General features: G+C 38.7%; 2 protein-coding genes and 1 long non-coding RNA gene across 5 annotated transcripts in view; 1 reads left to right on the forward strand and 2 right to left on the reverse strand.

Annotated features, from left to right (window-relative positions):
* Positions 1-130: 130 nt before the first annotated feature.
* LOC129816697 (uncharacterized) lies at positions 131-22,485 on the reverse strand. Of its 2 annotated transcripts, none has more exons than XR_008753590.1 (4): positions 22,395-22,485; positions 21,999-22,068; positions 20,604-20,731; positions 131-927 (listed from the first exon to the last, which is right to left on the reverse strand). It is a non-coding gene; the product is annotated as an uncharacterized LOC129816697 (long non-coding RNA). The 2 variants fall into 2 exon arrangements; XR_008753591.1 differs by having other exon boundaries at positions 21,962-22,068.
* Positions 5,612-18,849, reverse strand: LOC129816696 (trace amine-associated receptor 13c-like). The gene has a single exon (XM_055871478.1). It carries the CDS (start codon positions 8,956-8,958, stop codon positions 8,005-8,007), a length of 954 nt encoding a protein of 317 aa, XP_055727453.1. The 5' UTR covers positions 8,959-18,849; the 3' UTR covers positions 5,612-8,004.
* The window catches only part of LOC129816694 (FERM, ARHGEF and pleckstrin domain-containing protein 1-like), a 165,038-nt gene continuing 164,300 nt past the window's right edge, over positions 22,434-23,171 (forward strand). Inside the window, exons 1-2 of one of the 2 annotated variants that reach the window (XM_055871473.1) lie at positions 22,434-22,524; positions 22,643-22,687. The gene's annotated coding sequence lies outside the window, so the exon portion shown is untranslated. Of the gene's footprint in view, positions 22,532-22,642; positions 22,688-23,171 lie in introns of both variants that reach the window. The other variant, XM_055871472.1, reaches the window with a different exon arrangement.

Here is a 23,171-nt window from a genome sequence, read left to right on the forward strand (position 1 = left end):
AAATATATTGAGTATTTTATTCCAAAACAGTCACTCTGTTGTAGTAGTGTGCTGAAGTAGTAAATAGTTTTGTCTGAAAATGCTAGCATTCATGATTGTTGGAAGTGACTATTAAAACCAACGTGTGGATTGCAGTCACTCTTGAGAGCAGTTCATAGACTGTTTACAGGGTAAGGGAACCAATATCTAAATACATAATTTAACTGAACATTACTTTTAAAGGGTTACTACCTTTAATACACTACAAGTGAAGTTGTCCAAATACCTATGACTTCTTCAAATGGGAGGACTAGATACATGAGGTGTTTTCATTTCTGAACGGTAAAACAGATACGTATGAATTTATCCTCAAATAAAAGGTAACATTCTATAACGTGGCCTCATATGAAACATTTGATCTCAAATCCAAAATATTGTTTATTTTGAATCAACATGGTGTAGACATTGAATTGACGTCTGTGCACAGTGTGCAGATATTGTTTTCTGAATGTGAAGTGGCCATAGGATGACAGTATAATTCACAATATGTGACTGAGAGGGATAACTAGACTCATTCTATATGAAAGAGAATTATGTCTTTTCTATAAAGTCAATTTCTATCTGAACTTTCTGTGTAAGGTGAAAAGTGTGTCTGTGCCAAACTGAGAAGAGACCATCTGTCTGAAAAATACCAGACTTCATTACAGGAGACTCCCTGAATATGTTGGTCTTATTTTGAGTGATGAAAAAATATGCACAAAACATGTCAAATCAAACTTTCCTTATATTTACTCCACCTACCACCCATACCCTTCGAGTTAACCCTAACAGTCCTGAGGCTCCAGGAAGCTGAGGCTCCATGGTCTGCAGGATGGCGTGGTTGGTGCCGTTCAGTCTCTCGCTCAGCGTCAATGGGCACTCTCCGTGGAGGAAGTTGGCCAGGTAGCCCTGTGGAGAGATTATTCAAATTAGCCTAATTTTCAGCTCTATGTATAGTTCACCTCCCGATTGATTGTGCCGTGGGTGATGCTTCAAGATTCAGCAACACAAAACTGTCATGGAAGTTACTTAAATCTGGCTTATTGTGAGGTCAATAACTCTGATAAAAAAAGCCTCGTCATGTGCAATGAAATATGTTGTTTTGTGGCCTTCAGAGAGGCAAATATCAAAGGTTAGAGTGTGATTAAAATGAGCCCAGAGCAGACAGTGGAAACACATGTAGTTACTGTGGAGTAGGCTAGTGTATAAGGAAAGTAGCCTACCTAAAATTGTGCTGTCAATTGAAGTTCTTATTTTGTGTACTAGACAAAATTATATATCTAAAACATTTGTCAGGAATTCCTGTAACTTTGATGAGATAATTATCAAGTTAATACAACATAATGATCACATTAATACAAGATAATTATCACTTTAATATGTGATACTGAAATGATCTCATATTAAAACCTTTTCTCAATGGGGGGCGCCATTTCGACTTTGTAAAAAAAAGTTCCCAAATTAAACTGCCTCGTACTCAATTCTGGCTCGTACAATATGCATATTATTATTACTATTGGATAGAAAACACTCTCTAGTTTCTAAAACCGTTTGAATTATATCTGTGAGGAAAACAGAACTCATTTTGCAGCAAACTTCCTGTCAGGAAGTGAGAAATCTGAAATCGGGCACTCTGTTCCAGGGTCAGTTTATTAATTTGCATGTAATCTATGGGTCGACATGCACTGCATACGCCTTCCCCTAGATGTCAGTAAGCAGTGACAATTGGAATGGGGTGTCTAGGTAGATCTGAGGCCGTACAAAAGCTCTTGGAACCGGGTGTGCAGTCTTTTCAACGTTCGTCATGGCGCAAGACAGACCTCAGGATTGCATTCTGAAAAGCTCTCGTTATAGGCGTTAGATATATCCGACTCTGATTTTATTCGATAGAGGTGTTAAAAACATCATAATGTAGTTATTTTAAACCGAGTTATATCAGTTTATATCAGTATATGCGATTTCCGGTATTTTATTTGTGCTGCGTTATGGTGAGTTGGACACGTCTTCGCCACATGGCTAATGTTTGCTGCTAATTCCAAAGTTGAAGACGACAATCTACAACCGAGCAACGATTATTCTGGACAAAGGACAACTTGCACAAGATTCTGATGGAAGCTCATCAAATAGTAAGAACTATTTATGATGTTAATTCGTATTTCTGTTGAAAAATGTTAAACTATTATTCCGCCATTAATTTCGGTGCGGTCTCGCTTTAACGCACGCTGTATGTCGTAGTAACGTTAATTCTAAAAATCTAACACAGCGGTTGCATTAAGAACTAATGTATCTTTCATTTGCTGTCCAACCTGTATTTTTTTGTCAAGTTTATGATTAGTTATTGATTAGATTAGGTGCCTCTCCCAAGATTTCTCCCGACATTTTGTTGGCAGCTTGGCTACTATTCTCATTGTATAACCACGATTTGTGACGCTAAATATGCACATTTTCGAACAAACCATATATGTATTGTGTAATATGATGTTATAGGACTGTCATCTGATGAAGTTTTGAGAAGGTTAGTGAAAAAATGTAATATCTTTTGCTGGTTTATTCGCTATCGCTAACGTGCATGAATCAATGCTGCTGTGTGGTTGGCTATTGTAGTAAGCTAATATAATGCTATATTGTGTTTTCGTTGTAAAACACTTAAAAATCTGAAATATTGGCTGGATTCACAAGATGTTTGTCGTTCATTTGCTGTATGCTGTGTATTTTTCATAAATGTTTTATGATGAGTATTTAGGTAATTCATGTTGGTCTCTGTAGTTATTCTAGCTGCTTTGGTGAGATTTTGTGATGGTGGCTGCAATGTAAAACTATGATTTATACCTGAAATCTGCACATTTTTCGAACAAAACATATGCTATACAATAAATATGTTATCAGACTGTCATCTGATGAAGTTGTTTCTTGGTTAGTGACTATTTATATCTTTATTTGGTCGAATTTGTGATAGCTACCTATGCAGGAAAAAAATGGTGGAGAAAAAAAAAGTTGGGTCTTTTGCTATCGTGGTTAGCCAATAGAAATACATATTGTGTCTTCCCTGTAAAACATTTTAAAAATCAGAAATGATGGCTGGATTCACAAGATGTGTATCTTTCATCTGGTGTCTTGGACTTATGATTTCATGATATTTAGATGCTAGTATTTACTTGTGACGCTATGCTAGGCTATGCTAGTCAGCTTCTTTGACTGATGGGGGTGCTCCCGGATCCGGGATTGTGATGAAGTAGAAGTTAATTTTATCGCTATTTATGACTTTCGTGACTCCTCTACTTGGCTGGTAAATGTTTGTATGCTTTTGTAAGCGTGGCGCTGTCCTCAGATAATCGCATGGTATGCTTTCGCCGTAAAGCCTTTTTGAAATCTGACACAGTGGCTGGATTAACAAGAAGTTATAGATAAAATACATGTTCTCTTTTTAAATTTTCTTCTAAATCTTTAGTACAGAAACGCTAGCGTCCCACCTGGCCAACATCCGGTGAAATTGCAGAGCGCCAAATTCAAAATACAGAAATACTCATAATTAACATTCATAAAACATACAACTGTTATACATCGGCTTAAAGATTAACAAGATATTTTAATGTTAATATAAAGTGGATGGCCATATAAAACATATCTTCATGAGAGAGCCATGAACAGTACCTAGTAATGCCTTATAATGTTATATAGCTCAGATTTGTTGCTTATCTATGCTTCGTATGCACTTTTTGCACTAGTTTGCACTGCTATAGTAAATAGGATGACAAATAGTACATCGTAGATTTCAGTTTCAATTTTTATATGCTATGAACAACCTATTCATGAAAAATAGTGATTGAGTTTTTCTGTTAATAATCTACATATACTCACAATCAATAAGATTTATAACATTTCAGCTGCCTTAATACTGTAATCATGTTTTATATAGTTAGTGGTCAGAGAAAATCCAACTGATTTTCTGGTGCACTCCTCTCATTCATTGATGTCTCTATCCACCTGTGAATGTATTATTTAATAATCAATTAGTACCATATGCCTTGATAAAATGGCCATAGTGCCCTATAAGCTCATTACAAAGCTCACGGTGAAAGAAGGCAACATTACCTCTTCAACGCTGATTCTCAACACAGAGGCCCCACAAGGGTGAGTCCTCAGTCCCCTCCTGTATTTCCTGTATACCCACAACTGTGTGACCTCCGACTCCATCATCAAGTTCGCTGATGACACAACAGCAGTAGCCCTGATTACCAACACTGATGAGACAGCCTACAGGGAGGAGGTAGGCACTCCGACGGCGTGGTGCCAGGTAAACAACCTCTCCCTCAATGTTAACAAAACAAAGGACCTGATTGTGGAATACAGGAGGAACCAGGCTGGGCACGTCCCCATCCTCATCAACAGGGCTGCTGTGGAAATGGTCAATAACTTTAAATTCCTCTGCATATACATCTCAGAGAAGCTCAAATGGTCTAACCACACAGACACTGTGATGAAGAAGGCATAACAGTGACTCTTAAACCTCAGGATACTTTAGAAATTAGGCCTGTCCCCCTAAGCCACCCATGCCCTGTTCTCCCTGCTTCAAACACTCAGACGCAACACAGGAGCATCATGGCAAAAACTGGAAGACTATCCGATAGTTTCTACCCTTAGAATATCAGGCTGCTGAATAGCCATCAGCTATTCAGCCACCTGCCCCCCCCCTGCTACTCCCCCCCCCCCCCTTGCCTTTTACTGCCTTTTACTCCACCCCCATCCCAACGACATTCATCACTGTTGCAGTTGTTAATATGTTTATCCTATTTTTTGTTGTTCTTATTTAACTTGGTCCCCACACCCGTTCAATGGTCATGCTGCTCCCCCTATGGTCCCCAGTTTTTACTTAGCCTCCACCCCTATGGACAAGTATTTATAATGCTATTTCAAAAAATATATAATGTTATTACCATTTTCAATATTTTATTTCACTTAGTCCTGCATGTTCAAGGTCGGAGCCTGAGATTTTCACTGTACCCTGCAATCACACATATGGCTATTAAACACAGAATCTAAATGAAAATGAAAGTCCCCTAAATTGGGGAATTAACATTTAAGAAGATAATATGAGATAGTTTCAGTATCACATATTAAAGTGATAATTATCTTGTATTAATGTGATAATTATGTTGTATTAACTCGATAATTATCTCATCAAAGTTACAGGAATTCCTGACAAATGTTTCAGATATATAATTTTGTCTAGTACACATAAAATAAGAACTTCAATTGACAGCACAATTAGTGACAGTTTGAAAATGACTAGGGGGTCTTTAGGAAGGCTACTTTCCTTATACACTAGCCTACTCCACAGTAACCACATGGGTTGCCACTGTCTGCTCTGGGCTCATTTTAATCACACTCTAACCTTTGATATTTGCCTCTCTGAAGGCCACAAAACAACATGTTTCATTGCACATGACGAGGCTTTTTTAATCAGAGTTATGGACTTCACATTAAGCCAGAATCAAGTAACTTCCATGACAGCTTTGTGTTGCTGAAACTTGAAGCATCACCCACGGCACAATCAATCGGGAGGTGAACTATACATAGAGCTGAAAATTAGGCTAATTTGAATAATCTCTCCACAGGGCTACCTGGCCAACTTCCTCCACGGAGAGTGCCCATTGACGCTGAGCGAGAGACTGAACGGCACCAACCACGCCATCCTGCAGACCATGGAGCCTCAGCTTCCTGGAGCCTCAGGACTGTTAGGGTTAACTTGAAGGGTGTGGGTGGTAGGTGGAGTAAATATAAGGAAAGTTTGATTTTACATGTTTTGTGCATATTTTTTCATCAATCGAAATAAGACCAACATATTCAGGGAGTCTCCTGTTGTTGAAGTCTGGTATTGTTCAGACAGATGGTCTCTTCTCAGTTTGGCACAGACACACTTTTCACCTTACACAGAAAGTTCAGATAGAAATTGACTGTATAGAACAGACATAATTCTCTTTCATATAGAATGAGTCTAGTTATCCCACTCATTTACAGATTGTGAATTATACTGTCCTCCTATGGCCACTGTACATACTGAAAACAATCTCTGCCCACTGGGCACAGACGTCAATGTAATGTCTACTCCATGTTGATTCAAAAGAAAACGTTGATTCAACCAGTGTGTGCCCAGTGGGTGTAAAACTCTGCAGTAAAACTGTTTTTAAACTTGGCTCTTTACTCCAGCATTTTGGATTTGAGATCAATTGTTGCATATGAGGTGACATCATAGAATGTCACCTTTTAGTTGAGGGTATTTTCATACATATCTGTTTTCCCGTTTAGAAATGAAAACACCTCATGTATCTAGTCCTCCCATTTGAAGAAGTCATAAGTATTTGGACAACTTCACTTGTAGTGTATTAAAGGTAGTAACCCTTTAAAAGTAATGTTCAGTTAAATGATGTATTTAGATATTGGTTCCCTTACCCAGTAATCAGTCTATGAACTGCTCTCATGAGTGACTGCAATCCACACTTTGGTATTTGATAATCACTGCCAAAAAACACGAATGTCAGCATTTTCAGACAAACACATTACTTCCTTCAGCACACTACTACAACAGTGTGACTGTTTTGGAATAAAATACTCAATATATTTCCTTTAACATCCTCTGTGTTGTGTGCTTATTGTTTAACCATTGATTTGTTCTAGGTCATTGTGAGAACTTAAGGAGCATCAGGTCCTGCTGGAATGTCTACCAATAGCATGTCCATCTTCTTGTCATAAATTACACTTGTCTCTGTTCAAACATTTAAATTATTAAGAAAGTTTGAATAGTCCTCACTTTAGATTAGGGACTGCAAAACGACTTTACTAATAATCAGTAAATGGTTTATAAAGATATTTATTAAATATCTGATGAATTATCTTATGAATCATTATTACATACTTTAAAAGTTGTATATACATGTGTGAATAACTAGCTTACTAGAACAAATGCGGGAGTAATGATACATAACTATTTACTAATCCATTCTAAATGCTTTAATACAAGGTGTTATTAGTAAGTCGCTCTGGATAAGAGCGTCTGCTAAATGACTTAAATGTAAATGTTAAAATTATAAAGTTTCAGCACTCTCTATATACATTCAGAGTAAACAGCATCTGAGAGAGCTGCTCTGGTGTGACCCCTGACCTGGCAGCAGTGATGTAGTGAGAGTAGTGGTAGTGTTAATACCCAGTATGTTGAGGTTGAAGTGTCTGCTGTGGTTTCCTGCTCTGTTGTGTTGAATAATTAAAGCATATAGTAGGTATTTATAAATGTGAGAATACAAAGCTGATTAACATTTAACAAATGTGGGTGTAATTATAAATGGTGACCAAACTGTAAATGCCTTACAAATGGCTTATTACTGAACATTATAAAGTGTTACACATATTTGCATATTCTTGCATTTTACCCTAGACTACTTACATATACCATTGAGATAGACTTGTCCATTATCTGATATCATGCATATTGTACATTAAAATTTTACTGCACTTGTTGAAGGCATTGTGTCCCAAATGAGCCACTAGAGGGTGATGTTAAACCTACATAACGACTCATGACGTCCTCCAAATGTACTTTTAGAATACTTACATACTATTTATCATTAAATAACATGGAACAACCACAGGCGTTGGTATTTGGAATATACAACCCAAAATGACTACAATGTCTTTTATAAAACAAGCTTATGCCTTCTTATCCCTTCTCCAAGTCATTCCAATCCAATCCAGACAAATCATTGGGTATCAACACCACACGTATGATGACAACACTGAGATAAGTAATGTCGGTGTATTGTTACATGAAAGAAGCAATTACAACAATTGTATTACAAAACTATATCAAACACGTTTGTCAAAAAACATATGAACTATATTTATGCCTTAAGTTAAGTTAGGCCGACATTGTAAATAAGAATTTGTTCTTAACTGACTTGCCTAGTTAAATAAAGGATAAAAAATAAAAATAAATTAAAAGTTCAGAGTTAAAATACGTTTAGCTGTCACTTTGAACCACGGATAAAAGAAAGCATAAATTATTGGATTAATTAAGGAATTGGCAAGTGGCAGAAAGCCGATGATCATAACTGAAAATAAACTGTCAATTAAAAAATACAAAAAGAAAGAAAATAAAAATGGAATCCAACAAATTAAATAGTTGAAAACAACAATAGCTAGAGTTTTTGCTGCTTTTCTCTCAGACTTATTAGCCTGTACAGTTTTAACACCAGACACACTGGCAGCCTCTTTTGAAAATACCTTACTGGCCTGTGATCTGGCCACTACAAAGATTTTCATATAAAGTGTTATAATAATAGAGCACGGGACAACCATTGTAAATACAAGGTCAATGATATTACCCCATGTTATTCCTTCAACAATAAAACATTCATTCAAACACCTACTGGGTACCTGCACATTTACAAAGTTTTTTATAATAGCAGCACGGTATATGATACAACAACACCAGGTAATGGATATACAACACATCATTCTTGTTATTGTTATTTTAGAGTGGTACAATAAGGGATCACACACAGCAACATAGCGGTCAATAGATATCAAGACCAAATTGCCCAGAGATAAAGAAGTACATAAGAAAGTAATGTAGATCTGAAACACACAGAAATATTCCTCAAAATCCCAGCATGATTCCATTAATGCTACAGTCGTTACTGGTATCACAATCAGTCCCACCAGGAGATCTGACACAGCCAGAGAGAGGATGAGCAGGTTGGTTGTAGTGTGGATCTGCTTGAAGTGAGAGATGGAGATGATCACCAGTACGTTCAAAAATACTGTAACCGCTGAAATCAACGAGAAGAAGATGTACAATGTTACGTAGATAGATGTCGATAGCAAAACCTTTCTGCAGGAAGAGTTTCCGTCTTGAAAACAGTATTGAACATCTTCATGTTTCTCCATTTGTAATAAAAGGTCAAAATGCTGAGGTCCTTCTCCTGCTTGGTCCTGGGTGTGACCCTGTCAGGTCCGACTTCTGACAAACTCTGAGAAAAACCTCTCTATTTATCATTGAGTTACTGACAGACACCCCTCCCAGGAGTCTCCACACGCACACATACACGCACGTGAGCACACAAATGAACAAAATGTTTGATAAACAAATCATTAATGAAAGCATGATGTAATATATGACAGGATTGGATGTTGCTGTGCCCAGCTAGCCTGTCCTTCAGCCTTAATGATAGTTAGAGATGAGATAAAAAGTACATTTTCATAACTGAGCATTTTAATGGGGATATTAAAATATGGGTGATGTTTTGGTCACTCAAAGGCTATTTTACTTTCTTAAATGGGAAATAGGATAACTGTGCAGACTAACTGGTTTGGGTGATGTCAGTGCTCAGTTTGGAACATAATCCAGAACCTCAGGAGACATGATGGCACACCACATGTCAGCTAGTCAGTGTTTAGGAAAGTTGACAGTAGGGAAGTTGATGAAATGGCATGTTTGTGCTGACCTACAAAGGCAAAACCCAGTAACTATGAATTTGATCTGATGTAATAGCCAGGTATATTATCTGATAAATGTGGTATTTTGTTTCCTGACACAAGAACAAGCCAGTTGATCAGAATATATCATGGAGTATCAGAAATTGGTGTCTGTCTAGACAGAAAAAGACTTTGAATTGAGATTTTGCAGTAAAATAAATTACATAGTTACTGCGTTTTGCCTTTGTAGGGCAGTATGGGATATGTGTAACCGGTGTGAAATGGCTAGCTAGTTAGCGGGGTGCGCGCTAATAACGTCTCAATCGGTGACGTCACTCGCTCTGTTGTTCCCCTTGCTCTGCACAGGCCACGGCTTTTGTGGAGCGATGGGTAAAGATGCTTTGTGGGAGGCAGTTGTTGATGTGTGCAGAGGGTCCCTGGTTCGAGCCCAGGTAGGGGCGAGGAGAGGGACAGAAGCTAAACTGTTACATATGCACTATAGCACATGCAGTCAAAATGAAGTGCCATTCCAAATGAACATTCCATAGACTTTAAAAAAAATTATGAACCATACTTCTTCAAGTTGATGGACACTTTGTCTCAGTTAAATCATTGGAACAAATACTATTTGTCAGACATCAGAACAACCACACTGTATTCTGACCCAATCACCCCTTGATTATGGTTTTAGCACTATTTTGATTGTTGTTGAGAGATTCTCTGAATTTTTTTCCTTCTCTCTGGTCCATCTACCGCTCTACAGGTCGCTGAGGCACTATTCCAGCATGTCTTCCGGCAGTATGGCCTTCCGGAGGACATTGTTTCCGACCGTGGTCCCCAATTCAAAGTCTATGGACAGATGTGACCAAGGCCGCTGAGGCACAGGAAGTAGTTTCTCTGCTGGAGCGTGCCGGGGTGATGGAACATGAGTTGACATAGTGGGCAAAGTCCCAAAACACAGGGCCAACAATATGGGAGGACAGTTTAATGGGCTGAAGGACAAACACAGGACCCACCACCGACGAGGAACCAAAGGGTGAGGAAAAGCAGGTCCTCCGGCATCCTAGTCCCCAGGAGGTGATTCTCATTTTCGACCAAGAGATGGTGGGGTTATGAAGTTGGAGCTGAGGATCACTTCATGTACAGGTGTGGTGATGTTGAGGAAGGGAAAGCTTTCCTGGTGCATGGGTCCCACGGTGAGGGTGAGGGGTGCTGTGATGTGCGTAACTGTGCCGGATCCCAATGGGCGCGGTTGGGACGCACCGGACACCACTGAAGCTGGTGCCCCTCCTGGCCTCAATAGGGACAGAGCCCCAACTGTCTCTAGCGACGTCTGCGTTGAACGATGTTAAACATACATAATGACTCGTCCTCAAAATGTACTTTTAGAATACTTACATACTATTTATCATGAAATAACATAGAACAACAACAGACGTTGGTATTTGGAATATACAACCCAAAATGACTACAATGTATTTTATAAAACAAACTTATACCTTCTTATGCCTTCTCCAAGTCATTACAATCCAGACAAAACATTCTGTATCTATGACGACAACACTGAGATAAGTCACGTCAGTGTACTGTTACATGAAAGAAGCAATTACAACAATTGCATAATATAACTATATCAAACCTGTTTGTCAAATTTAGGAATAAAAACATAGGAACTATGAACGCCTTAACTTCAGAGTTAAAATATGTTTAGCTGTCACTTTGAACCATGGATAAAAGAAAGCATAAATTATTCGATTAATTAAGGAATTGGTAAGTGGCAGAAAACGGATGAAAAGGGATAAATTGTAACTTAAAAATGACACAAAAAAAGAAAACAAAGAGAGATGGAATCCAACTTTTTAATTTGTTGAAAACAATAGCTTTGCGAAATCAAATGAAGAGCTTCTCACACGACTGGCCTAGCTGGGTGATGTTTTTTCTCACCTGAATTATCTGAATCTAGGATTAAAGGGACTCTCCGCAACTATATTCAATGTGTGGGACAAAATTGAGGCTATGATTAAGAAGTCTTCTCTGTCTGCAACAACAAGGACAACACACAGGTCTTTCCATCATTGTATGATTTTTTGTGTGCAACTCAAGCTTACGGACAATGTTAAATGTGATATAGCGAAGCACCTGAGTGAGCAGGGTGCACAATTACGCAGGTACTTTCCCGAAACGGACGACACAAACACCTGGGTTCGTTATCCCTTTCATACCCTGCCTCCAGTCCACTTACCGATATCTGAACCAGAGAGCCTCATCGAAATTGCAACAAGCGATTCTGTGAAAATGTAATTTATTCAGAAGCCGCTACCAGATGTCACGGCCTGTGCCACTACCAAATCACGCTGGTAAGACACTGATGCCCTCTGCAACCACATACCTATGTGAGTGTGGATACTCGGCCCTCACTAGCATGAAAACTAAATACAGGCACAGACTGTGTGTGGAAAATGATTTAAGACAGACTCTCACCAATACAACCCAACATTGCAGGGTTATATGCATCCTTTCAAGCACACCCTTCTCATTAACCTGTGGTGAGTTATTCACCATTTTTGATGAACAAATAAGGTTTTATATGTAAGATGGCTAAATAAAGAGCAAAATAATTTATTATTATTATATTATTATTTGTGCCCTGGTCCTATAAGCGCTCTTTGTCACTTCCTATGAACCGGGTTGTGACAAAAACTCACACCATTTCCTTCCAAAACAGACATTTGTGAGATTTAAGTAACCTGTTATTTTCCTAGATCACTTGTATATTTAACTGTTGAGTTGAGTCCTGCCCACTAACAGGGGATGGTAACGCCAGATTTGTCATGCACGGAGAAACAGCTGCACTTATTGCGCTCTAACCAATCCTACGACAGAACCAGTGAGACAGAACAGTGAGACAGACCTGCAGCACCTCAGACATGTTTACAATAGACAACACGCACTTGTTCACATAAGACAATACATCACCAATGTTCTGTTGAAAGAACACTTGACACCTAAGCCCTTTATGGAGTGGCCACTTGTTGATGTGTTTGATAGGGATCACTCCAGTCTGCCACTGATTTGGTCAAAATGACAATTGAGACGATGTGCACTTGCATCCCAACTGCCACTTGTCAATATTTAAAAATTCAAAACCCATTTGTGAGCATCTTGTGTTACGCCCCAACCTGTTTTGTAACATGAAACACTGCCAGACAGACGCATACAGTAATAGAAAATGAGAACGTTGTCAAAACGGAGAGGTCGCCATTCCGCAGAGACTTTATAACTTGATTTATCTAGCTGTCCAAAGTGTTACTAGCTAGCTTCATAACAGCGACTTTATAATAGAAAGTGACAAAGTTAGCTGACTTAGCTAACGTGGCCTAGATGTTCAATGTTCCTGCTAGCTGCTAGCTAGCGTCATTGACAATTCACAGGGATGGAACTTAGCTAGCAAGCTAGTGATTTTCCACATTGATAAACAGCATATAGATTGTGCTTTATTTACTACAGTTTGACAGCCTGCTGATGAAGTTGTAGACATGTTCTCAGAAATCCATCATGAGCGCAGCAGCAGCTGACTCAATACTGTCTGCAGTGCACTGACTATTGTTTTCATGCAATTTTTTTTTTTTTTTCTTGAGAAATACTGCACCAAACACCTTAGCTAGATGTAAACTTCTGAATTAATGACAGATTTCTTGATTTATCTTAATTCTGACAATTTTGAAGGTGAAAGGTTGCTACCGTTACTCAAGATGGACAATCAACAATAACGGGTCCTCTGTAGCTCAGTTGGTAGACCATGGCACTTGCAAAACCAGGATAGTGGGTTCAATCCAAGACCCTTAGATAAAAGTGTCATATGGCATATGGGTACGATGTAGCGATCACGGACACATCACGGACAAACTGAATTGGTCCACCCACACAGACAGCGTTGTGAAGAAGGCGCAGCAGCGCCTCTTCAACCTCAGGAGGCTGAAGAAATTCGGCTTGTCACCAAAAGCACTCACAAACTTCTACAGATGCACAATCGAGAGCATCCTGTCGGGCTGTATCACCGCCTGGTACGGCAACTGCTCCGCACACAACCGTAAGGCTCTCCAGAGGGTAGTGAGGTCGGCAGAACGCATCACCCGGGGCAAACTACCTGCCCTCCAGGACACCTACACCACCCGATGTCACAGGAAGGCCATAAAGATCATCAAGGACAACAACCACCCAAGCCACTGCCTGTTCACCCCGCTATCATCCAGAAGGCGAGGTCAGTACAGGTGCATCCAAGCAGGGACCGAGAGACTGAAAAACAGCTTCTATCTCAAGGCCATCAGACTGTTAAACAGCCACCACTAACATTTAGCGGCCGCTGCCAACATACTGACTCAACTCCAGCCACTTTAAAAATGGGAATTGATGGAAATTATGTAAAAATGTACCACTAGCCACTTTAAACAATGGCACTTAATATAATGTTTACATACCCTTCATTACTCATCTCACATGTATATGTTTATACTGTACTCTATATCATCTACTGCATTTTGCCATCTTTATGTAATACATGTCTCACTAGCCACTTTAATCTATGCCACTTTATGTTTATATACCCTACATTACTCATCTCATATGTGTATATACTGTACTCAATACCATCTACTGCATCTTGCCTATGCCGCTCTGTACCATCACTCATTCATATATCTTTATGTACATATTCTTTATCCCTTTACACTTGTGTGTATAAGGTAGTAATTGTGGAATTGTTAGGTTAGATTACTAGTTGGTTATTACTGCATTGTTGGAACTAGAAGCACAAGCATTTCGCTACACTCGCATTAACATCTGCTAACCATGTGTATGTGACAAATACAATTTGATTTGATTTGATTTTTAGTTAAAAGGGGTTACATACAGTGCCCTCCGTAATTATTGGGACAGTAAAGCATATTTTATTATTTCGTCTCTATACCGCAAACGTTTGGATTTGAAACAGACAATGACTATGAGGTTGGCAGCTTTCATTTGAGGGTATTTTCACCCATATCCATATCAGTTGAATCGTTTAGAAATTAGATCACTTTTTGTACGCAGTCTTCCCAATTTGGGAAGCAAAAGTATTGGGACAAATTCACTTATGTGTACTAAAGCAGTAAAAACGTAAGTATTTGGTCCCATGCTATGACTACATCAAGCTTGTGACTACAAATGAATCATGAATAATGATTACTGAGAAAGTTGCAGATGCAACAAATATCATACCCCTAAGACATGCTAACCTCTAACCAACACAATAACAGGGGATGTTAGCATTTTTAGAGGGGTATGATATTTGTGCATATTACATTTTCTCACTCATCATCATTCACAACTAATTCAGTATTATACGAGATCATGGTAGAAGTGTTGAGAGACATATTATATTCTTATTTACCACGAGCGACACTCCAATATAACAATACATTATTTACCATTAATTTCTATTGGGCACAAAATCATCTGAAACACCACCAAAACAAACTACAAACTTGTTGGATGCATTTGCAGAGTCAAAAGCTGGATTTAGTCATTGCGTGCTAGGAATATGGTACTAAAAATACTAACCGTTTGACTACGTTATTGTAAGAATCTTTAAAAAGTCTCAATAATTTTTTACCCTTATCTTTTTTAGAAAATTGCATTAGTATAAAATAATATTTCACAAATGTTCTATTTATTTTATAGTCATTATTTCTCATCTTTATCAAGGGTGTCAATTGTTTAGGACCCCACTGTACATACATTCTGTCTATACACACCACCTATTGACATTCTGTCTATACACACCACCTATTGATATTCTCACTCTAATATATCTACTTGGTTATTTATTGATTTCTTGTTTGATTAATTGTGTTGTTGTATTGTATGTCCGATACATTCTACTGCACCATTGGAGCTGGTAACAAGCATTTTACTGCACCTGCCATAAAACCTGCAGATCTGTGTACGTGAGCAATAAACTTTAATTATTATTATAATTTTTTTTATCTAGTTAGTTGTTCTGTCATATTCCAGAGGGTTCTGTTAGCACTACAATACCATATACTGTATTGTCCATTTACATGGATATTCATTGAGAAACGTCAGCATACAAATACACAACACAACATATTACATGCTGTACGGAAACTGGAACGTTAGTAAACAAGTCACACATTTACATATTCACATATTATTCAAAACATGCAGGGCTCTGTCATAATGACACGTATATCACTCTACCAATTAAAAGGTGTCAAACACATCTAATACATAGTGATACTTTTTTAAAAACTTTTATTTATACAGGAGAGGTCACCATTGAGAACAGGATCTCATTTACAAGGATGCCTTGTGAAAATTAACATACAATAAATAAAACAAGATTAATCAAAACTATCAAAAATGGGTGGTAGATAGCCTAGCGGTTAAAATGTTGGGCCAGTTAGAGAAATGTCGATGGTTCAAATCCCCGTGCCAACTGGGTGAACAATCTGTCGATGTGCCCTTGAGCAAGGCACTTCATCCTAATAGTACTTGTAAGTCGCTCTGGATAAGAACGTTTAAAAAATGACTGACTTTTTTTTAAATTTCACCTCTGAATGATTCCTAAAGAGCATATTACATCAGCAAAAGTCAACCTGTGCCCTGTGAATGATGTCACTGAGACTATATTGTCTCTACTGAGTAAGTGTACAACTCTTTAATGATGTTAGTTTGACTTGGTTAAGTTTCTGACACCAGAGGGTCCTGTTATCACCTGTATGCAAGGCTCTGGAACAATGAGGTCCAAAACTCTAAGGAATTCTACCAATTAAAGGTGTTGGAGGCACACAAACGCTTTACTCCAGGGACCTAATAAGGCCCCAGTACAGCATAAACATTCAACGTGAACCTGAGTTAGGGCTGTGGCTGTCATGACATTTTGTCAGCCGGTTATTGTCATGCCAAAGACTGCTTGTATCACAGTAATTGACCGTTAATTAATATCAACACGTTTAGCATCTCTAGGTCTCCATGCATTTACTTTTTATTTTATTTAACTAGGCAAGTCAGTTAAAAACACATTCTTATTTACAATGACTGCCTACCCCGGCCACACCCTAACCCGGCCAAACCCATACAAGCTGCTGGAACATCTACTTTAAAAAAGTTGAATAAATCAATTTCATACACCATCACAACAAAGAACAGAACAGAATATGAGTTGGCCTACTGTATGTTATCTGTCTATGCGCCATTACATAGGCTGTAGGCTTGTTCATTTAGCAGACAAGATATGCTTATAAGTCCCATGGCATTATTATATATTTTATAGTAAGAAGAATGTAATTGAACTTAGCTGAATAAAATAGAAAGGATATTTTTCCCATTCCGGAGCAAGTGCGCATATGAAGTGGCTATGTTGAGCATAAAAGGGATACTTTGAAACAGGTCCTATACGCTAGACTTACTTGGCAACTTTAGTTAGAATGTCTTAGAAATCAAAACATACATGTGCTGCATGATGCGACTATAAATTATTGAGGATTTGAGAAAGTAGCACAAAAAAAAAGCTTGCGCTGTGTTGCTTGCCTCAGTCTAATATGTCAAATTAGTTTAGAATGACCCATCGGTCAGGAACAGGGGAATAAAGACATCTCATCCATATGCACTTGAATAGTGAAAGGAGGCCACTATTTGAGGAGCATGCAGCCTCTCGGTTTTAGATTTATTTATTCGCACAAAAGAAAAAGAAAGACAAAACAGTACATATAAAAAAAATATTAAAAACGGTGTGCAGGCGTCACACCTGTTGCATCATTACGCACACCTGGACTTCATCACCTTGATTACGTTTCCTTTATTTAGCCCGTAGTCGCCGGGCACTATTGGTTTGTTTTCATGTTCAGTACGCTTTTCCTGTTTTGCTCATTTGCCTTTCATCATTGTTATTAAAACTCTCCTTCCACACCTGCTCCCTGCCTATACGTGACAGCAGGTGAGGTTCGAAGCACAAAAGGGCATATGTGAAATCCATATTACAAATATGAGTACAAAAACAATGTCTGTTCAATCAGTTAAAGCATATTGCTTATAATTGTACATAATCAATATGATATCTATTGTATATCATGTGTGCGTGTGTCTGTGTGTGGAGAGTTAGACTACATGGAGGGGATTATTGGGTAGTTTGGTTCATCAGACTGACCCCCAGTCCTCACTAGAAGTTTTTGAGGGCTGATAAGGTCTTGGTAATGTGAAGACAAGAGTTGATATTCTGCCCAAACTCTGTATGCCATGGGCTCTGCAACCCTGTTCCAGAAATTGTGCTTAATTTTGGAAAGCTAGTGAACTCTGTGCAAGAACTTTGATAGTTACACATTTTCACAACAAAAAACATGTCATTAAACTGTTGCCAGCCCCTCTGAGCACTGGAGAAAGGAATGAGAGAGAGGAAAAGATGGAAACGTATGGTGATGAGATATTCTGTAGCAAAAGGTAATGTGTCAGCCTATGAAAAAATTAAACCCATATTACTAGTCTATTCAAAATCACTTTAATTGTAGGCTTAGCCACACTGCACAATCAATGAACCAACAGCATTGTCTAGGCCTACACGTTTTCTCCTAGACTCATGAATAGGAATTTGAGCATAGAATAAGGTAACCAGTCCATCTAGTATGCATAATAATACAGTCCACACTCACAAGGATATTAGTAGAATTTGTTTAATAATAGGCTAGACCAAATATGTTTTTTTATGCAGGATTCTTGACCAGTGCAAGATGGACTTGTTAAGGGGAAGGTTGAACTAAGGATGTCCTAATGGATTTTTTGTGTTATTATTTTTTTAAATGTACCTTTCCTAGTTACATTTAAGTCAGTTAAGAAGAAATAATTATTTACAATGACAGCATACCCCGGACAAACCCTCCCCTAACCCAGACGACACTGGGCCAATTGTGCGCCGCCCTATGGGTCTTCCGATTGAGGCCGGTTGTGATACAGCCCGGGATCGAACCGGGGTCTGTAGTGATGCTTTTAGCAATGCAGTGCTTTAGAGAGGTGCGCCACTCAGGAGCCCAATCAGGCCTTCATGGTCAAATTGCTGCAAAGAAACCACTATTAAAAGGACACCAATAAGAAGAGACTTGCTTGGGCCAAGAAATACGAGCAATGGACATTCGACCGGTGGAAATCTGTCCTTTGATCTGATGAGTCCAAATATGACATTTTTGGTTCCAATCGCCGTGTCTTTGTGAGACGCAGTAGGTGAATGGATCATCTCCGCAGGTGTGGTTCCCACCATGAAATCAAATCTTATTTGTCACATGTGCTGAATACAACAGGTGAAATGCTTATTTACAAGCCAACATTGTAGTTAAGAAAAACAAGTGTTAAGTATTTACTAAAATAAACTGAAAATAAAAAATAGAAAAATAATTAAAAAGCAAACAGTAAGGAGGCCATCATTGTAAATAAGAATTTGTTCTTAACTGACTTGCCTAATTTAAATAAAAGGTTAAATAAAAATATACAGGGGCATGGAGGAGGTGTGATAGTGTGCTTTGCTGGTGACACTGATTTATTCAAAATTCAGGGCACACTTAACCAGCATGGCTACCACAGCCTTCTGCAGCGATACACCATCCCATCTGGTTTGCGCTTCGTCGGACTATCATTTGTTTTTCAACAGTACAATGACCTAAAACACACCCCCAGGCTGTGTAAAGGCTAGGAGGAGAGTGATGGAGTGCTGCATCATATGACCTGGCCTCCACAAATCACACAACCTTAATCCAATTGAAATGGTGTGGGATGAGTTGGACCGCAGAGTGATGGACAAGCAGCCAACAAGTGCTCAGCATATCTGGGAACTCCTTCAAGACTGTTGGAATTTTCTTGGTTGAGAAAATGCCAAGAATCTGCAAAGCTGTCATCAAGGCAAAGGGAGGCTTAAGTTGAAGAATCTAAAATATATTTTGATTTGTTTAACCCCTTTTTGATTACTACATGATTCAATGTGTTATTTAATAGTTTTCATAGTAACAAAATAAAAACCTTTGAATGAGTAGGTGTGTTCAAATTTTTGACTGTAGGTGTAGGGTTACTTAGTGGTATGAAATTGCGGTAAAACACGGTAACGGTTTCTACAATTTTATTCACCATTCATTTTAGAACTACTTCATATAAAGGTCTGTTTCATGTAGGCTTAACCTGGCATGACATTTTGATAACCGTGTAATTCTCTCAAACAAGGTGAGTTTAATCAATAAATTTGCCTCAATTTACTCCCCAAAAAGTATTAATGCTAATTAGCAACAAAAAAGACCTTAGCAAGAGTACACATTTCTGCACATCATCTCTAGCCGACACTGTCAGCTATCGTTCACCAGTGCGATCAGAGACCTGTGTCCAATTCCTGAAATTCTTGTCCCTTTTCTGTCTTAGCTAGCAACTGACTATACTTTAGCTAGCTAATTAGCAGCGCAGTAAATAAAATAAAAAAATAATTGTTTTAATTAGCCTAAATAGTCTGCACAGTATGTCTGTGTCCAATCCATTAACCCCTTACGTTCCAATTCTCTGTCTTAGCTAGGATGACTACAAATTAGCTAGTTAGCAGATGTAGATTAAAAAAGTGTTGTTTTACTTAGCCTAGATAATTGTTTGTACAGTATGTTGACAATTTCAGACCTTAAGGCATTTAAAGGGGAGAAGACTACTAAGTCTGACCCATGTGGTCTTCAAGACTGTGTGGGAGACCACATGGTCTTTATTGTTCACTTTGTATATTAATGACATAGGAATGGATGTGCAGGCTTTGGGTCACAGGGTCTGGGATCCCTGGTGCCCAACCGAATGGTCTGTTGGGCACCACACCACAGACCTTTAACTAGGCAAGTCAGTTAAGAACAAATTCTTATTTACTTGTTCAGAGGTAGAACAACAGATTTTTATCTTGTCAGCTTGGGGATTCGATCCAGCAACCTTTACTGGCCCAACGCACTAACCACCAAACCACCTGCCGCCCCAGTAGTGGAGGTCAAGTGTCCCTACGGTGCAAGGGACCTTACCGTTGAAGAGGCAGTACAGCCTCAAATGAAGACAATCCTTACCAGCACCAGGTCAGCTCCACATCACTGGAAGTGACAACTGATTCTTCATTGTGTGGACCACCAAAGCCTCCATCACCATCCCAACCAGCATGACGACCTCTGACTCATATTGCTCCTCCTGTCAGTATCTGGTCCAAAAATATTCAACATAGTTCATTCACACACTAGGCTCCCAGAATAGGTTATATTACAAACAAGTGTTGTTCAAAGCAGCCAACTAAAATAATGTAGTTAGGGTAAGTTCAATCACAAAGGCTGGTCTGAGTGCACCTTAGGGCTGGGCGATATGGCCAAAATACCACATGGTATTTCTAAAATGTTTGAATGGTATTTTATGTTTTGGATGAATAAAAGTTCCTAATTTGCTTCATGAGTAGTGGGTGACCCATTCAAATTGGTTTATACTGTTCAATTCAAACTAAAGTAATTTCCTGCATTTCTATGAATTTCTGCATTTCCTTCACTCATTTGAGATCATTTCCACACTGCCATGATATGGGCAAAAATACTAGGCCTTATATTTAACCAAATGTTGCAATTGTGATTTTGATCAAAACACTTGGGTGAACTTTTGGAATCATGGAAATAGAATGTTTATTATAATTCATGGTTAGAATTTAAATAATAGTGGGCACTTTGAATAGTGTTCGACAATGACAACGAATGAAAATGCCATGGACAAGTTATTGTGACAGGGTAGGAACCAAAGTGATATTCAGTGTTTCCTAGGGGACCCTATAATCTTTGGCTACATTAAATCTTTATTCATATAGCCAAAATATTCATGCTTCGCCTATTCCTCTTTGATTTAGAAGATAGTGTTGTACAAACAAGATGCTGATTTAAGCCTCCACCAGTACTGGTATCGGGCTGTATTAGCTAGCTACATTTGCTCTGACTCAGTACTTTTATTAGCTAGTTTGCCAGCTAACTTGAGATTAGCATTAGTGGCTAACACCATTTAGCTTCACTTTCGAAGAAAATACAAACTAGCTGTTTGCAAATGTAAGAAACAAACTAATATTGTAATTATAGAACACTTGTGGATTTATATTAAGATCAAAGAGGAAACATCGTTGTCATCAACATTGTTGCATGTGCTGCATTGACCATGAAGACTGAACAAAAGTGTCTCGTGGTCAAGCAACAACAAATGCGCTCCTTGAGTGACGGGGTGGGACTAGGTCTGTGTGGAAATCGGCATGGAGAGAGCGTGGAGAGGGATGACTCAAGTAGCAGAGTAAACATTATTATTTATTTTTTTAAATGGACGTTACACATAGGTATCACATTCAACCTACTAAACATTCAAATACCGTTATAGAAGTGAAAACCCAAAACCGGTCCCGCATAAATACCGGTATATAGGAAAACACTTCCAGCAGATCTCCTTACTGAGGCTGATGTTGATCCTGCACTGCTTCTCGTGGTGTGAGCCTGATGTTCCGCATGTCACGCCTCCTGTCTAAAACATGGGGGGTGGGGAATGTTGATGCATCTACAGATTCAATGACTGAATCAACACAAGCATTGGCACAGACACATGCATACACACGATAACATACGCACTATACATACACATGGATTTAGTACTGTAGATGTGTGGTAGTGGGGCCTGAGGGCACAGTGCGTTTGTAAATCTGTGAATGTATTGTAATGTTTTTAAAATTGTATAAACGGCCTTAAATTTCACTGGACCCCAGGAAGAGTACCTGCTGCTAAGGCAGCAGCTAATGTTGATCCATAATAAATAAATGTTTTACACTATTGTATATTTGATGAGTTACTGACCTGTCTGTCCACAGGCTCGATCTGCTGTAGTCTCCATCTCCACAACCGGACCACACTGCCACAGTATGTCCATGCACCGGATAGCCTGAGGGATACACTCCTGTTGGACTGGAAAACAAAGAGACATTTGGTCAGTGGTAGGTATTTTTCCAATGCTGTATCACCATCTTTATCTGGACAGAAAAAAGCATTGTTTATTGTACTCAACACTCAATCCTATTTGTTTGTTTTTGTTTCCCAATCAACAGTCTGGATCTTCCTCTTCTGCCATGGTGGATGAACTACCTATTCTGGTAAATACAGAGACATTTCTCTTTCCCACTGGAAAATGACATATACAGACCCAAAGTGTTGTCACTGCGTTTCCGGTCCATCCATCTGAAAGACAAAACAAATAAGTTACTTTTACTAGCTGAGTTGATTACAAAAACAAATAGTAACATCTATATTAAAATAACATAACCCACATACGTGACTGTAGTAACTGTAAAATAGACCAAAGCCCAGTCTATCTGTATATCTAAAATCATATTATGTGGATGAGACATTTCTGTTGGGATGAAGGAATCTGGAATGCTCAACTAGATAATCAGGACAGTCAAGGTTGCTATTATTCCGGAAGAGGTGAAATATTGCAATGAGCTATATAACTGTACTTCTGAGTCTAATTCTCAAGGGGAAAGTTAAAACCCTCAGCCTTAAGGTCACTGAGGATGACCAACAGTTATAGGGGGATCGTCTGAAAGTTGAACAGCAATTAGGGATGTAACAAGGATA

The sequence above is a fragment of the Salvelinus fontinalis genome, chromosome 19 (genome assembly GCF_029448725.1).
Source record: "Salvelinus fontinalis isolate EN_2023a chromosome 19, ASM2944872v1, whole genome shotgun sequence".
Classification (NCBI taxonomy): Eukaryota; Metazoa; Chordata; class Actinopteri; order Salmoniformes; family Salmonidae; genus Salvelinus; species Salvelinus fontinalis.

Bases quoted from the DNA above. Each gene is read 5' to 3' on its own strand.
- LOC129816696 (XM_055871478.1), bottom strand. From the start codon at position 8,958: ATGGAGAAACATGAAGATGTTCAATACTGTTTTCAAGACGGAAACTCT.